This window comes from Girardinichthys multiradiatus, chromosome 3 (assembly GCF_021462225.1).
Source record: "Girardinichthys multiradiatus isolate DD_20200921_A chromosome 3, DD_fGirMul_XY1, whole genome shotgun sequence".
NCBI classification, from domain to species: domain Eukaryota; kingdom Metazoa; phylum Chordata; class Actinopteri; order Cyprinodontiformes; family Goodeidae; genus Girardinichthys; species Girardinichthys multiradiatus.
This window is the reverse complement of record NC_061796.1, coordinates 8,233,022-8,249,872: the sequence shown is the minus strand read 5'-3', so window position 1 is coordinate 8,249,872 and position 16,851 is coordinate 8,233,022. Positions and strand designations below refer to the sequence as shown.

Below are 16,851 nucleotides of genomic sequence, written 5' to 3'. Positions count from 1 at the left end.
ATTTTTTCACACCTGGCTAAGACTGCCTAAGACTACTGTACCTAAATAGAAAAAAGTGCAATATACAATATATATATATATATATGAAACAGGCCTGGACAAAAATGATGGTACCCCTGAAAATAATGTGAACAAAGGGACATGTTAAATCAAGATGTGTCCATTAATTAGCATCACAGGTGTCTACATTCTTGTAATCAGTCAGTGGGCCTATATATAGGACTACAGGTAGTCACTGTGCTGTTTGGTGACATGATGTGTACCACACTCAACATGGACCAGAGGAAGCAAAGGAAAGAGTTGTATCGGGAGATTAGAAAGAAAATTATAGACAAGCATGTTAAAAGTAAAGGTTATAAGACCATCTCCAAGCAACTTCATGTTCCTGTGACTACAGTTGCACATATTCAGAAATTTAAGATCCATGGGACTGTAGCCAACCTCTCTGGACGTGGCTGCAGGAGGAAAATTGATGACAAAACAAAGAGACAGATAATACGAACGGTAACAAAAGAGCCCAGAAAAACTTCTAAAGAGATTAAAGGTGAACTTCAAGCTCAAGGAACATCAGTGTCAGATCGCACCATCCGACGTTGTTTGTGGCAAAGTGGACTTAATGGGAGACGACCACGGAGACCATTGTTGAAAACAAATCATAAAAAAGCCAGACTGGAATTTGCCAAACTACATGTTGACAAGCCACAAAGCTTCTGGGAGAATGTCCTATGGACAGATGAGACAAAAATTAAACTTTTTGGCAAGGCACATCAGCTCTATGTTCGCAGACAGAAAAATGAAGCATATGAAGAAAAGAACATTGTCCCTGCTGTGAAACATGGATGTTATGTTCTGGGGCTGCTTTGCTGCATCTGGTACAGGGTGTCTTGAATCTGTGCAGGATATAATGAAATCTTTTCTCCCAGTTGTTCTTCCTGTGACAGCCTGTGCTCCATGTCCTGTCCTCTTGTGTTTCTGTATGTTTCTTATCATTTTTAATAAATCTTTACTATGCTCATACCATGTTCCTGTCTGCACTTGGGTCCTAATTTAAACAGTTTCTTCTGTTTATTGCACATTATTTCTGTGATAGTTGTAGATTTCTGTCAGCAGTATGGTAAATGTCTGTATATAATTTAACTACATAGAACAAAACTCTGTAGGAATAAACACTGTTTTCCACAGTATGGATTCAAATGAATCCATACTCTTTTCACATCAGTATGAATTCAAATGAATGTTATAACTTTACGAGTCTTAATGATGTCGGACAAGACATTTTTATGATGCCCAAGTGTAAATCCACCAAGAAACATTTTAACAGCTTAGAGTCTGAACCTAGACATGCTAACAAGTCTAAAAAGCTTGCAATTTATTCAATAAGTTGAACTCCAATCACATTGCAAATTCTTGCTTCTGTCCATGCAAACATATTCAGAAGATTTAATAAGCAAAACAAATTATTAAAAAAATGCTGCTGTTTAATTACAGATAAGCTAATGCTACTGTTTAAATATACATTGTTATTATATTTAATGTACATACAGAACACTCTCACTGAGTGAGGACAGTCTGAAGTCTTCTTCCCATCTCCAAATGTTGATTTTCTACCATAATAGTTATTGATATTGATGATATTTTCTGCTCTTTTTAGTCCCCTGTATGGAATAAAAACCTTCATAAAGGTTTATGACCAAAAACATTTATATCCACCAAGCCATTGATAGCCAAGCAACATTTATAGGCCTTTTTCCAAACTCACAATATAATGTGTAAGGATTGTTCTGTTTCAACAGAATCAAAATATGTCTGTCTTATAGATCTACGTTCTGTTAGAAAAATTACTAAATCCTAAAGCTAGGTAAATTGACAGAGCCGCCACCAGTACATGTACTCACTAAGTGTAGACTGTATGGAGACCCGGTACAACGTGGCATGTAGAAGAGGCTGCCACTGAACACACATGCTGTTAGGGTGCACCTGGTAGGTTGATAAGCCAGAAATGCCAAGGAACACTGCAGTGAGACAGAGAGAGATTGATTCAACATGTACCTTTAAACATCTGGAAGGAAACATCAGAATATTTTACACACAGACAGGGACCAATTATGAGAAATAACAGTCTAATAAATGTCTGCCTATATTATCACAGAAAAGCAACAAATACATAAGTTTAAGATAAGGTGATAATAAATGAATTTGATTAATGAATAACAGGTTTGCAAAGCAGTCAAGAAAATACAGCAAGTATGGCATTTGATTTGGTTATTTTTAAGGTCTGGATAAGAAAAACATACTTTTCCAGACTTCATTCCCAATCCTAAACTTGTATCTATCCTTTTTTTCCACCTATTCATCCGTACGTCCGTTTGTTCTCTTTGGATTTTGCAGGTTCACTGTTCTAACCACTGTCACAAACATCTCAATTCTGCCATAAATCATTGTGCAAATTTGTATTTACATTACCCAATAAAGGTTTGGAAATGTATAAAATAACAGCCAGTGATCATGTGCACTCAAAACAAATTTTCTCTATTTAAGTTGTGACAAATTAATTATCAATCTTTCATTATAAAGGTATGAATGAAGTCAGACATTCATTTGAAGAATAAAAAGGAAGAATACAATAAAACCATTGTTGCAAATGACGTGCATCCAACACATTTAATTTAATTTGTTATTGATCTTTGCAGGATCCATAAAAATGCGAAGGCTATAAACTGATAAATTCTATTGTATCTGGGTAGAGTTAGAAGCAAATGAAAATGAAGACATTTTGTGGGGCTGAAAGTGTTTTGTTGCAAAATACCGTGGCTGCATTCAGGAAACTGCAAAGTGGCACATGCAATTTAACAGCAGGGACTTGTTTTTCACTTGAATTACAGTGTACCATAGGTAAGCAAGTCACCAAGGAGCCTCTTGCCTACTTTCCACCTTATTAACAGAATCTGCTGAGAATATAAAATGGATATAAACTGGGAGGCAAGTGATTTATGTTAAATACTAATGAATAATGTATGAATGCATGTGACATGCAGTTATTGCTTTAAATAAGATGCAGTGATAAAAAAGTATACTATTTTCCTCAGGGGCACACACAAATTTGTTGGTAACCTCCCAAAATAAATAAAAAGACAACCACCTTTAAAATAACTTAAAACCAACAAACGTATGATGCCATTATGTGTTGTTTATTCCATACTTACATACCGAGAATCAGTTTAATTTTGATTAAATAAATAAAACTGAGTCTCCTTCATGTTTCACATTTGGTATTACATTTTGTATTTGCAGCTCCTCTAACATCTAAGAAGTTAGAGGTTAGCTGTAGTCCACGATCTGGCTTGCACAGTTTAAAAACATTGGTGGCTGTGGTTAGGGGATCGTGGCTAGGAGATAGATTTGTTTTTATAATCTGTTTGAGTTTAGTTTTATCTGAGTTTTGAGGTAGTCCTGCAGTATCTGTTTTTAGCTTTTTTTTTTCTATGGCTCACAGGCAGATATGTTCTGTTTTAACATTGTTCCCTGAGTTTTTTTTCTATATCAGCCTCCTTCCATCAATGATCCCACCCAGCTATTCCTTGTTCCAATAAACACTCCTCCTAGCATTTATTTCCTTCTCCTTTTCTTCCTCTCCTCCTTTAATTCTGCGGTTGCTCTCCATCTCTCCATCCCCCCATCCTTCAACACATTTTGGTTCATTCTTTGTTGTTGTAATTTAACTCTGTTTAGTTCATACTGAATTTTGCTCACTATAAATCTGCCTATCTCCTGTCTGAGTTTGGGTCCATAACAACAACACTTGACACTTGTAGCCATTACCTTTAAGATGAATGTCTACAACATTCAATTTTCACAATACCAAACCACTCAATGGCTGATAAAAACCTTTAATCCACCTGTGACACTAACACCTGAGCATAAACACCTAGACTAATTTAGCATGTTTGTAAAATAAATGAAAAAGCATTTGCTTCTCTATTTTATTTGTTTATTTTATAATGCATACTAAATGCATTATTAATTTGCTTCTGATTGAATAACTTAACAGGAGAAATAAAGCAGACTATCAGTATGTGTACTTGGACAGATTAGTGAACATGAGGGTGCGTATGTAAACAAAATACAAAACTCATAAAGGCTAATGGTTGATATTTGACTAAAGCCAAATAAAATCACTAAAGCATGTCTACACATTATTGCTGCATCATTAATGACTAACGTGAATGTCTGAATTTGGCCTGCGGGATTCATTATAAATTTGGCTTTACTATGTTTGTTGTTCAATCTTTAACTCTTTCTCAGAGCGGAGGAAACTGAACTTTTTGTCACTTTCTCATAAGAAATAAGGTGATAAAAATTTAAAATTCAACCTGAATTTGCCAAGTACCACCATGCTTGTTTGGTTTAAAATACATTACTGTGACTGTAAAAGCTCCACCATCCTGATTAAGTAGTTGTTTTTTTTTTTTTATGTAGCATGTTATTGTATATAATTTATTTGCTGAAAACATGTCTATTGGCCTTTATGTTTTCCAAAATTAAATTGCAGTGAGAGTTCCCAGGGGAAATATGTTACAACATTCATATTACTAGAATGTAAAGTGAATAATAAATTAGTTCCTCCAATGAAATATAAACAGGGAAAAATAAAGCTAACACCTGTGTAACATGAGCAAATCTGAAGCTTCCGTGAATATAGCAAGGCATTGACAATTGATTACATTCAACGCAGGATATGTATTTAGTCTTGAGTTGCCAGCAGTGATGATAAACAAATTACAATGTGGTGTAAACACATATATGGACAAATGTATGAGGAAACGCACAAAGATTTAGATTTGATTTAAATTCAAGACAATAAAACAACAGATGCTAAAGCAAAGATATGCAAATCAACAGTAGATTTACACTGAGACGTTTTCATAGTTGCCTGAAAGGCTTAATCAACAACAGATGAATGTACTGTACATGCAATTCAGCAATGTACAACATTTTCTTTCTCTCTTACATCACTGTTAGTCTTCCTGTTTCTTGATTTTTTTCATCTCTTTGTTTTAGTTGAGAGGAACAAAATTATCTTTGCTAGGTTTAACTCCAGCCACTGATTTCAAATCTATATGCAAACAGAGTTGTTCTCACTTTCTGAATGGGAAATATTAATATCCTTCTGCTTATCTGCCTGTTTGCTAAGGCCTCGATGGAAATTAGTGTGCATGGTATAAGCAGGCAATTAATATGCATGTTATACATTCGTGCTTTTCTAAAATGGCATTCGTTTTTCTGCAACCACAGTCGCTGTCTCTGAAATAGTCCTGGTGCCTTTTCATAACAAAACTGAGCTGAAAAAAATTCAGCAGGTGACTTTCCAAGAATGAAACCTATTTTGGAAATCTACCCAACTAAAACTAGAACATTTATTAAAGAATTGCTTCAAATATTAAATTTTATGTTCCAAAAGGTATTTGGGGTTGTGAAAATCATTTACACCCCTTGAAGTTTTTACATTTTTGACATATTACAACCACAAACTTAAGTGTATTTTATTAGGATATTGTGTAATAGACAATCACAAAGTTGTGCACATTTGTGAAGTTTGAAGGCAAAGGACTTGGTTTTCAAGAGTTTTGTTATTCATCCCCCTGACCTTTTTGATGGAGTTAAACATGGTGGTAGCTGCATCATGCTGAGAGGATGCGTTTTTTTTTTTTTTTTGCAATTACTACTTCGTGTTGGTCTGTTACAAAATCCCATTAAATACATTGACAAGTATAAAACTTGACTTGGTATGAATATTTTAGCCAAACTCTGATTAAGTGTATTTCTTCAATTATTTATGAATTAGGTTATGGTGGAAGCAGTTAAAAAGTAGTTAAAAGTGGTAAGCTGTATAAATGAAATAGAAACTTGCTTTACACTGATGTGGTGAGTATTACATAGATACTCAATATTTATTAGTGCTGATTGAAAAATTAGAAATCATAGGCGTTAAAACTCCACTGCCAGAAATGATAGCAAATGGATCTATGTCCTGCTGATTAGAGCTTTGCACAGCAATGGAAAGCTCTAACCAGTATTAGATGGAATACATCTAAGTACTACCACAATTGTTTAATTTCACTTAGTTGTAACACTTAACATCTGCTATTTAAGCTTGAGCATATATGTATATTTTGTCCCGCTAAAAAATAAAGTGTACCCCTTTAAACTCTAGGGTTTTACATATTACATTACCTTGGGTGTTTTGGTGTGTATTTAGTATTTTGCAGACAAAACATTTTCATTTAAAAATGAAACAATTTGCCAAGAATACTTGATTCTTACCATAAGTTGTGAACCCTGAATCTTAAAATGAACCATTCCTAAAAACAATTTTGTTTTTTTACAATTACTAACATGTTTGTGAAGTTCAGGCTGACCATGCATAGAGTGTTTTTCCTGCAGTGAAACGATAGTTTCACATCTGTTAAGGAAAATGTAAATTCCTGTGGTGTTTCAATAACAAATGCTTACATGTCTTCGCATTAATGAGCTGTGGTTCACTCAGTCCTGCTGGGTAGAAAGCCATCACCTGGACACTGTACTCTGTCCCGCTCAAAAGATTGAGGAGGAGAATAGAGTTTACATCTTCACCTACTGTTGTCTCCAAAAGTGGACCTTGAACTAAAAAACAAAACATGTATATAAATACAGAAAAAAGCAGAGGGGAGAATAAGTTTTACTTTTCTGTAATACTTTAATGCAGTAAAACAACCTTAATCTGACAAAATGAACGTAGGAACATTTATTCGTTACTTTTTAAAAATGATTTATGATTGTTTATTCAATAAATAAATAAAGTATGTTTGTTATGGTTTTTAAAAGATGAACAAATCCATTAATCTATATAAAGTGCACTGTACAAGATGTAAAAGAAAAAAATCTTGAACATTAAAATCACAGGACAGAAGACATCACAGAGGAGTACGAGCTATAAAAGCATCAAAAGTCACAGAAGAAACAAATCAAAGAGCATGCTTTATGTGAGCCTTAAAATGAATAATAAAATCCACACAATAAAAAAACAACCAAAGAAAAACATCTAGAATAGGAGCTTTATGAACTTGCTTGAACATGTTAATAACTTGGCGGCAGGATAGTCGTATGTAGGAACAAAAATAATAATATAAACAGGATTTTCTGGTTTGGAGGGTCCACAACAAGTTTGAGTTTAGTAATAATCCTTAATAGAAGAAACACGATCGGGAAGTGTATTAGGTAGAAATATTAGGATAGTTAGGTTAAAATGAAAAATTACCCCCAGTATGAGCACTGGACTTGGACTTGATTAACCAATATGTGAGCATATTTCATCAATGATGCTAAGAAATTCAATGTTTCTGTTCCACTTGACTTCAAATAAAGCACATTATCAGGCAGCCCATTCTTTATCAGAGAAGAGCAGTGGATCACAATGGATAGCTTATCAAACTGTTGTAGTTTACATGACATGTAAAACTAAATGTAACTCAATGTACAAATGGGAGGAGATTTCATTGAAAGACTAAAATACTACCTGGTAGGGCAGTATATACATTTAAAAACAATAGACTAAGTATCAAGGGAACCCCACAGGTTTAAGAAGCTTTTACTGAGGAGGAGTCACTAGTGTTACAGAGAAACATCTATCCTTAAAATGGGTGGACAAAAACTTCAATGCAGAGCCAGAAATAGCAGGCACGTTTCTCAGCCGATAAAGTAATAGATGTCAGGATTGTAAAGTTCCTGGATGAGCCTCTGTGACCTCTTCTTAAAAAACTATATGAAACTGAGGAGTTAAAGCTGTTATATTAACAACACAGCACCCAGTGGAAACAGAACAAGATATGTCTTTGCCAACATACACCATAAGTCTTTTTTTAAATTTAATATACTCTAACTGTGTATATATAGGAGAAGGTTTGTGTGGGAGTTTTCAAAGACTTTTCTTTTTCTTCCACTCATCATTCCTAAAATAATCTTATTGCAGCACGTTTGCCTGTAGCTGCTCCTCTGAGGCAAAATAACTGTTTTTAGGTGACTGAAAACAGAGCTGGAAACTACAAAACACCGGATCCATGTCCCGGTAACGCAATTAGCACCAGATGCAAGGCAGGACAGTTAAAATGGGCATTTAATGATGGTTCAAGAAAAGAAAATGAATAAGTAGAGATTTTGTCCTATTTCAGTGCAACACTGCTGGTGCGTTTCCTAAAGCTTTAATCTGTCTTTTTTCAGATCTTTGTGTGTGTGTGTGTGTGTGTGTGTGTGTGTGTGTGTGCGTGTGTGTGTGTGTGTGTGAGTGTGTGTACCATAGATGGGCCGGTAGACAATCCTGTAACCTTCTGTCGGAGACTGAGGTGGATCCCAGGAGACACTAAAGCGGTTGTATGACTCCTCTGACACACGTAGATTTTCAGGAGACAAGAGAGGCACTAGCAAAAAAATAAAACAAAAGAACTTGACTTGAATGTCACAGAGAAGGTCAGCATGTTTTCTGATGGTACACAGTAAGACGTGGTGCTGAATGTTATTAAATGGATCCTAAAGCATAAGTTTCACTGAGTTTTTGCAGATAGCAATTGACTCCTCGCATCTAGTTAAAAACATTATGGCCTTTTTTTGTTAATTTGTTTATTAAGTATCCAGAAGACTATCTCTAAGCATGTTTAACAATAGAATAAAATATTTTACAGAACACTTCTAGAGAGAACAAATGCAAATGGAGGCACTGATGTTCAGATAGCTGATGTTTGCTGGTGTACATTTGTAGGGTCAGCAGAGGAAAAATTGGCCTCGTTCTGAGGTAGATTTTGGTTTCTTTGTTTTATTCGCAAAAAGACTGAAAAACTGCACAGTCAAATTTCATTTAACTAGAAGTTGTAGGTGGAGAGGTGGGCGATGCCAAAGGAAGAGCTTACTAAGCTTTGTTCCTGACATTAATTGTTTTTCTTCTGACACAAACATAGGAAGGCTTCAAAGAATAATAAAGCTTGTATAACCCCTCAGTCCTTGATTTGGGGGAATTTTAACCCCCAAACTCTTCAAGTGCTCTCACTTCAAGAGTGAGTGTTCTAATTTATTACTACAGTCTGGGACAATGAAGATTTTATCTGAATCATGATTAGTTATGGCACACTAATCTCAAAAGTTACATGTTTAATCTGACATTTCACTAGAATATATTGGAGAATGGTAAAGAAAATTAATTGGACTCATTTAATGATGAAATAATGAGCAGTCCCTATTAATACAATTAGGAAAGCATCAGTATTTCTCATTACCTTAATTGATATTCTCCATAAGGCACATAAATTAACATAACATTTACATTCTGCTTAGAGGAAATACATTTTTCAGTATCTTTTATTATTTTCTAATAAACCAAAACCTGCATCTTTTTATTAACAAACAACAAAGAAACCTTGAAATAACCTCACTGGTTAATAATTCAAAGCTTGTATGAATATAAAACTTGTGACCAGAAAATATGAAATCACTACTCTTGGAGGATGCAGGGTGAGCTGGTTTACTTTGCAACTACAAAAAATCAATTATTTATTGCAAAAGCAAAAACTGTTTATTAAACAGCAAAACAGCAGCACCTATTAGCAAAATTCCTTAAAGTTCACTTGAGGAAAAACTTTTTTTAGGTTGCAAAAGTAGAATGTTCAGCTTGTTGCTACAAAGTAGGAGAACTATCTAAACATCTTCCAAGAGCAGTGATGCCATGTTTTGGTGACACAGGCTGCGTTTGTGAGTGTGTGCTCAGGATATTTAGGCTTACATGTGGAACCCATGGCAGAAGCGCTGATGCCGTCTCGTCCATCACCGTACACTGGCGTGACTGTCACTTTGTACCGCGTGTCTGGCAGTAAAGGCTGGAGCACTGTGCTTTTCTGACCCCCACCAATTGATATCTAGGTACACACAGAGACAAGGATTTATATGGAGCTCTGCAGATTCAGGTTTTGCAGAATTGTACCCCTGGATTGTAAAGAAATGTGGAGAAAAAAATATTAGCATCTTTGAAATGCTACAAATACCTTAAGATTTCTTGTTTATTTATTTAGTACATAGAGTTACTGTTTAACTCACTCTTGAGTTTTCTTCTATAGTTAGAAATATTTTCCAAACAACTACAAACTTTCTACCAAAACAACTGTGTTCTGGATCAAACCAACGCTGGTGATAAACTGGCAATAGTGCTTAGCACCTGGTCTTTCTTTTTCCTTCACTGTAATCCCAGACTCCGGTACTGAGAAATGGGTGTCGTCTCACCACCAATTTTTAAGTCAGTGGCGATACAATCAGCTGGGTTGCTTTGGATCAATTCTTTCCAAATTATTAAATGTAGCACAGGTGCTACATTTAATAATTTGGTAAATTTTCAATCAGAAAGTGATGACTGTTATTGTAAATGTTGCCTCAAATTCAGTTTGCAGTAAGCTTGTCTGGCTAAACTTAAGTATATCTAATCAAGGATGCCACTTGTGATTTGAATACATCTGCTTTTTATTTTTACAGGGGTGTCGATGAAAGGGAGGGGCAGTGAAAGGCATTTCAAGGTAAGTGGAAATGACCTGAAAACTGCACTGACAGGAGCTCTCCACTGTTAAAATACATTAAAAAGTTTTCAAATTTTTCTCCACAGCAAAATTAAACAAAAGAGTAAACTTGAAAAGAGCTGTGATCTGAAACAACCTTTTTTTAACATTATGCACACTGGTTTAAAATTTTTTTTCATTTTCTTTAGTGACTGCTTCACTTCTACCAGTGTTTTATAGTTCTTTTTTTTTTTTACTCTTTTCTCAGCTGCCCTTAACTTGTGCTCCAACTGAGGTAAATGGCTACAGAAAAGATAATGGGAAGTTTTCTGGCTTGGCCTGGCCTCTCCATCCTCTACGGCTCTGACACTACATCGGGAAATTAAAAGAAAGAAAGGGGAGGTGGAGAGAGAGAAGGCATGAGGGAGAGAATCAGAGACACACGGAGGCAGGGGGACAGAAGGGGAGGAAGGCCTGCGCGGACGTGTTCGGGTGTGCATTAGTGATCAGGGTCAGTACATTGCAGTGAGCTCAAGGGCTCTTCAGAGGGGTAGGGGGTTCAGGAGGAGAAGCTGAGTGGACTGCAGCTAGGAGTGTAATCAGTTTTCTGGCTGCACTGCATGACCCAGCAGTGATGATTGTAGTGCAATCCAGAGGCTGGAGGTTTGAAATAACAAAGTTCTTCCTCTAAACAATACTTCAGTGTTTTCTGTTTCACATGTTCAGTGTTCAGAATTGTCCAGGGCAGATGTTCCTGCATGCTTCACAAACATCAGGTTGAGTTTAATCATGCCCAGAAAGACAAAAGATACACAGATATGGAAAAAGCTCTTACAAAGATCATAAAGCATGCAAAACATAGAGACACAGATCAGCCTCAGGCAATCCTATTTTAGATCAGAGTCTGTACTGAAATGTTAGTGCATAACTTTTTGCATCTGTGACAGCTCACAACTTGATTAACTTACAGATTCCTCCCCTTGATCCCTGCTGAGGTCAGTGTAGGAAATCCTGTAGCTCTCCACAGTGGGGTCATCCAGCTCCCAGGATGCATCTAAGCTTTGGGTGGTCTCATCACTCAGGTAAAGGTTTTTCACAGCCTTGCGTGTCACTGTAACATCACAGACAAAAGCTAATTTACTCATTTAAAGCAGAATGCATGTACAAAAGACTATTACCTTGTTACCTTTTGCTTACTCTTTCAAATGTGAATCATTAAGGTATAAGCAGTCATAAAATACAATATAAAATGTACTGTATATAGGTTCATACCAGTGTTAATGAAAACAGCAGCTTTTTTATTGCTTCTCAATAAAAGCACTTACTGTATATAACCAAGGCTCTAGAGCAGGGACGGATAATGACTTAGAGGTCCATGCTTTGTTGAAAAACAGCATTCTCAGGTAACCTTTTTTTTTTATTATTATCAGCACTTCTAACAGTTTCTGTTTGATAAAACTAGTGGCACATCTCATGTTTTGTAAGCATTAAATAAAAAGAAATGCCCAGGTCTGCTGGAAGGAAATGAGTTGTGTTTTCTTAGCCAGCTCGGTGTTGGGAAAGAGGACTTCAACTTTTTCTGATTTTGAATTGACTGGTTTCCTGCAGACTCTTTCACAGCTTCACCTCTGAAACATGCAAACAAGACTCTGCAGTCCAATAAATTTCATCTGATTTTTCTGCCCAACGATCTAAAAACAGAGTGAACTGCAATCACAAAACCTGAACCAACAAAGTTTGCAAAGTACAACTTTTGTGTCATTGCCTAAACCTTTGTCCATTAATGCACAATATTGACTCTTTAAACGACATTTTATGACACTAATAAAGTGATCTTAAAAACTGCCAAAAAAAGACAAGCTGAAGTACAAGATTCTACAGATTAAGTGAATGCAGGTTGCCATGATGTTAATTGATGATGTACTAAATGACCTAAAGTTGGATCTACATGAAAACTATAAAAAAAAAACTTCTTAAGTGCAGCACTGGTGGTGTAGAGGTTAAGCATGTGACCCATGTATAGAGGCTACAGTCCTCAAAGCAGCAGTCCTGGGTTCGAGTCCCGGACCTGGAGACCTTTGCCAAATGTCTTTGCCCACTCTCTCCCCCTATTCCCTGTCTACCTACTATCAGAAAATTAAAAAATAAAGGCCCCTAGTGCCACAAAAAAAACCTTCTTTTAGGAAACAGGCAGTCACTGACGAATGTTGCAAAGATTTTATTGAACAAAAGAATATTTTCTTAAACTGAGCTTTCTTAGCAGCAAATGTGGTTCTCATCATAGCAGCATCTCATCCAACCCAATCCAAATGACTGAAAAGGTGCATTTGTCATAGTAACAAATCTACGGCCTTTGCTAGATGAGATCTGTTGACTGTTTCATTTGCCAATCCTAGTTTGATCAGAATGCGATGTTTTACTTTTTGAAACTAAATGAGAAATAACAGACAAACCCTTTGCCAAATGCTCTTTCTATAACTGTAGATGTACTTTGGCAATATTAACATGTACTGGCAGCCGTTTTTTTTAATTTTATTGACATTGGACTAACAGCTACCTTGACTAAATCAGGCCAGCCCTTCAGCAGGGAAGGTTTCTCCAAATGAAATTAGCCTGCTGCGCACTGGACACATGCTGGCAGGGTTACTGAAAGAAGAGCCCATACAGTCATAAATAACTAAACTACAAAAACATAAACTACACTGGGTGATTTTAGCATGCATTGTGTGCCATGTTAAATCACCTCTTGCTGGATGTGTTTGGATATTTTGATTCATGCCCAACATGTATTACAGAAGCTCCCATCCCTTTGCAATAATACACAGATCCACCGTTGACATTTCTTACCTGTGGTTGTGGTAGGAATCATTGTTGTTATAGCCACTGGAGAAATACAGAGAGTAGAAATCAGAGAATGCATTACAGGGTCTGCTAAACAATGCTCTGTGCCAATAACTAAGCCAATTATAGAGAAAACTGTAACAAATCATTTTTAGTAAAAATAGATTTCATTCTACTAAGATAAGCCAAGATCAACAAAGCAAATGTCTTGATGTATAACTATGACTCACAAATTCAAAGTTTTGTATTGAAAAACGTACAGAAGACAATGATTATGAGAATCGAAACAGAAGGGTTTTGCTATTTAAAAGATAGGTTGACTTGTTGGAAAAGAGGTTGTTAGAAGTAAATTTAGTTACACTTACAAGTGGTTTCTGTGACAGAGACCATGTCACTCTCAGATTCATCTTCAAATATCGCCGTTAACAGGACTTCATAGTCAGTGGAGGGATTGAGGCCGCTGAGGGTGTATCTGTTTTCACTTCCGCTCAAAATGATCTATAGTACAGAGGAAAAACAGACATTCAAGTCTGTTTAACATTTTATTTTCATCTGTACAACAATAAGACATTTAATTCAGTTCCCTTGTTTCAGGAAATTATTGAACAATTTATCCCTGTCAAAGAACTTTTCATAATACGTGGGATTTTTTACATAATTGTTGGAAAGATCCAGATGTTATTCCAGTTTAAAAATCATATTAAACCTAAACTAAGTTTTATTTTTTGTCACATTGGTATACATACCATCAATTTTTTTTTAACTACACACCCTGGTTGTGTTACACTACTGGCTGGTGGAGCCTAACTGCCTATTACCTGGACATTCAAATAAGCAACAGAAAACTGGTTCAGGGCACAAATGGCATATTTCTCCGTTTTTGTTTTCCCAAGTATCACCCTGTGACATGTAGCTGCCCTGGCAGTGAGCCATATCGCCTCTATCAAAAACTGTCACTGCATGATGGAGGACCCCGCTTGATGAGGCCAACACAACTCCAGTCCTCTGCAAAAAGCAGTGATAAAATACAAAAATGTTCAGAGTTAAAACACTCTGGATTCTCACAGAAACTAAAGCTTCTGTCTATAAAAAGATATGAACAGAATCAGAAGCTCTTAGGTCTGGTGGTCTTCAATGCTCCTAGTCTGACTTGTTACTTGTTACTTGGGTTGTTGTCTCTTTATACACATCCTAGTCCTTAGCTTCTTGTTGCAATAAAACCAAAAGCCTGCTGCTACAAATGTTGCACCAAACATCCTGCCATTTCTTTTTTTAGGAAAGAAGCTGAACTGCAATATACCAATAATAAATAGAAATACATTATTGAATTGTTATTTCAGCATTCAAATGCACTGGTGTTGGTGCAGATTTAAAGGTGCTAGGTGGAGGAATGGGGAGCATGAAAAGGGGCTCCCCAGGAGGAAAGGTTGGAGATCACTGCCTTACAGTATATCATAATCTGTTACATCCATTTAATTGTGCTTAATCATCTGTCAAGTTTAACACTAAAAGCAAATTATCAGTGTGGGTGTGTGGACATGTGCTAAGAATGTGGATGAGAAACAGTAAACTGCATGTATCACTTTCTCTTTAGGCTGTCAGTATCCCCAACCTATCTCTTCAATTCTCCAGAGTGGGGTTTTCAGCTATGATGACTCTGTGCCAAATACACATTTAAACACAGAGGCTCGCACAACATGTACGCACATCCACACAAACCCAGGGCTCTATCAATGCTTCGCAGCTGTCTCTAAACCCCAGATCATGGTAATAAAACACCCAAGCCATTAATGTCTAGTTTTATTCAGCCTTTATATTCAAGCATGCCATGGGTTTCAGCAGCTAACAGTAATGGTGTTGAGCTTCCATTTAAATCATTGGACTAGAGTCTTCTCTCTCTCAAACCACAGGGAGCAAAGCCATTCCTTTCTCTTTATACTGTATCAGACAAAAGGGGACTACTCCAAACATGTTTTTCACAAAATACATGCAAGTGGTTTGATCATGGCTTTTTCTACTGCTTCACTCTAAAATATTTAAAATACCCAGGGTGCCTTGCAAAAATTTTCATACCACTTAAACCTTTGGCCATTGTAACACATGTACAGTTGAAACCTGATATTTCAATACGTTCCATAAAAAGACACATAACCCTTTTCTCCTCGCTGTCAAACATGCTGGCTGAATCTGGTAAGAAAGTGTCATCATCCCGAGGCAAATGAGTCGTCTACTGACATGGACTGAAAGGCCACTCAAATGTGCTACAGGCCAAAGACCTTTAATGTTGGAGTAAGGTCCGGTGGTCTGATGAAACTGAAATTGAATCGTTTCCACATAAAAAACATCATTACATGTTGATGACAAAGGCAGAAGCATGCAAACCGGAGAACCTCATCTCAACTGTGAAGTTAGGGGGTGGTAACATCATGTCCTTTGGGTGTTTTGGTGCAGAAGGGACTAATGCACTCCCCATAATAGATGGCATCACGAAGAAGCACACAATATTGAAATATTGAAGCAACATCTCAAGACATGAGCAAGGAAATTAAAGCTTGCTGGCAAATCAAATGTATTCCTAATGATGAGGCTAAATTAGCTACAAAGTGGATTAAGGAAAACAAAGTCCTGATCTCAGTCCCCTAGAATACTTGTGGGTAGAACTAAAAGCTGATTGTGAGCGAGGTGCCCTACAAACCTGATTCAGTTAAACCCGTTCTATCAGGAAGAACGGACCAAAATCCAAGTAAACAATTGGTAAAACCTTGTTGAAGTAAACCAGTATTGAACCAATTAATACAGTTCAAAAGGCAATACTGCTAAAATACTCGAATTTAAGGAAACTAAAAAAATATATGTAAAAACATCTCTTGCTCATTATTGTGACATTTATCAAATAGAATTAGGTTTGTTAATTCTACCTGAGCCAAAAACAGGAAAAGGTTTGCTGACATTTGCAGGTTACTTTGTGTTAGCGTATCTCATTGAATCCCAATAAAATACATTGAAGTTAACAATTGTGATGTGACAAATGTGAAAAGTTCAAAAGGTATGAATCCTTTTGGAAGGCACTGCATCGGATTTCACTTTTACTAACCTCGTTTGTGTCACCGCCAGGGAATGGTGCCCAGGAGAGTCTGTAGAGAACAATATCTGTGGCTGAGTGATCCCAGCTGACCTTAAAGCTGTCTGTGCTGACCTCACTGGAGCGCAGATTTAGAGGACCAGGAACTGGAGCTGAAACAAACAGTGAGATTCTCTTTCCTGTTTTCAATAATGTTGCCTTCTTTATGCTGCCAGTTTACATGAAGATGTTTATGAAACCACTTTCATGTTTTGCATTCATTTTACATGAGTTATATTTTTTTACATTCCTATTATGAACTCTAATCTACCAGGTCCACACCATTACCTTCTCCTCCACTCCACAAATTTTAGAAGTGCTTGCATA

At 36.5% G+C, this 16,851-nt stretch overlaps 1 protein-coding gene across 2 annotated transcripts in view; it reads right to left on the bottom strand.

The window, feature by feature from the left end:
- Positions 1-16,851, bottom strand: part of LOC124865666 (collagen alpha-1(XIV) chain-like) — a 189,246-nt gene that overhangs the window by 103,063 nt on the left and 69,332 nt on the right. For both annotated transcript variants that reach the window (XM_047360966.1, XM_047360967.1), the window contains exons 16-23: positions 16,498-16,637; positions 13,769-13,901; positions 13,410-13,445; positions 11,531-11,673; positions 9,803-9,935; positions 8,328-8,450; positions 6,511-6,660; positions 1,896-2,012 (exon numbers count right to left, since the gene is read on the bottom strand). In XM_047360966.1, coding sequence (XP_047216922.1) covers positions 1,896-2,012; positions 6,511-6,660; positions 8,328-8,450; positions 9,803-9,935; positions 11,531-11,673; positions 13,410-13,445; positions 13,769-13,901; positions 16,498-16,637 — 975 coding nt within the window. The remainder of the gene's footprint in view (positions 1-1,895; positions 2,013-6,510; positions 6,661-8,327; positions 8,451-9,802; positions 9,936-11,530; positions 11,674-13,409; positions 13,446-13,768; positions 13,902-16,497; positions 16,638-16,851) is intronic.